At 55.0% G+C, this 420-nt stretch overlaps 1 protein-coding gene across 1 annotated transcript; it reads left to right on the top strand.

Moving 5' to 3' along the window:
- Window positions 1-7: 7 nt before the first annotated feature.
- Window positions 8-417, top strand: LOC107734769 (manganese-dependent ADP-ribose/CDP-alcohol diphosphatase-like; the record flags this gene model as incomplete). The annotated part of the gene is made up of 1 exon (XM_016546703.1): window positions 8-417. A coding segment is annotated over exon 1 (403 nt), but the record flags the coding sequence as incomplete, so codon positions are not given.
- Between the last annotated feature and the right edge of the window lie 3 nt (window positions 418-420).

Here is a 420-nt window from a genome sequence, read left to right as displayed (position 1 = left end):
TCAGGAGAACGAAGATGGAGGATCGCGCACCGCCGGTGTTCGCGTTCGGGATCATCGCGGACATACAGTATGCAGATATCGAGGACGGTTTAAATTATCTGAGAACACGCAAACGCTTCTACAGGAACAGCCTCCAGCTGCTGCGCAACGCGACGCGCCGCTGGGAAGAGCAGCGCGTCAGGTGCGTCCTTCAGCTGGGTGACATTATTGATGGGTTTAATAAAAGCAGCAGCGCTTCGGAACAGGCTCTACACACCGTTATCGGGGAGTTTGACAAGAGCTCGGCGGATGTGCATCACGTGTGGGGCAATCACGAGTTTTACAACTTCTGCAGGGAAACGCTACTCGCTTCCCCGCTCAACAGCGCGGCGAAAGCCGGAAGTGGAAGTGACCTACTAGCGAATGACATTTACGCGTACG

This window comes from Sinocyclocheilus rhinocerous, unplaced genomic scaffold, assembly GCF_001515625.1.
Source record: "Sinocyclocheilus rhinocerous isolate Xijiao unplaced genomic scaffold, SAMN03320098_v1.1 C35255520, whole genome shotgun sequence".
Classification (NCBI taxonomy): Eukaryota; Metazoa; Chordata; class Actinopteri; order Cypriniformes; family Cyprinidae; genus Sinocyclocheilus; species Sinocyclocheilus rhinocerous.
Note: the sequence above shows the minus strand (reverse complement) of the source record. Positions and strands in the feature narration are given on the sequence as shown.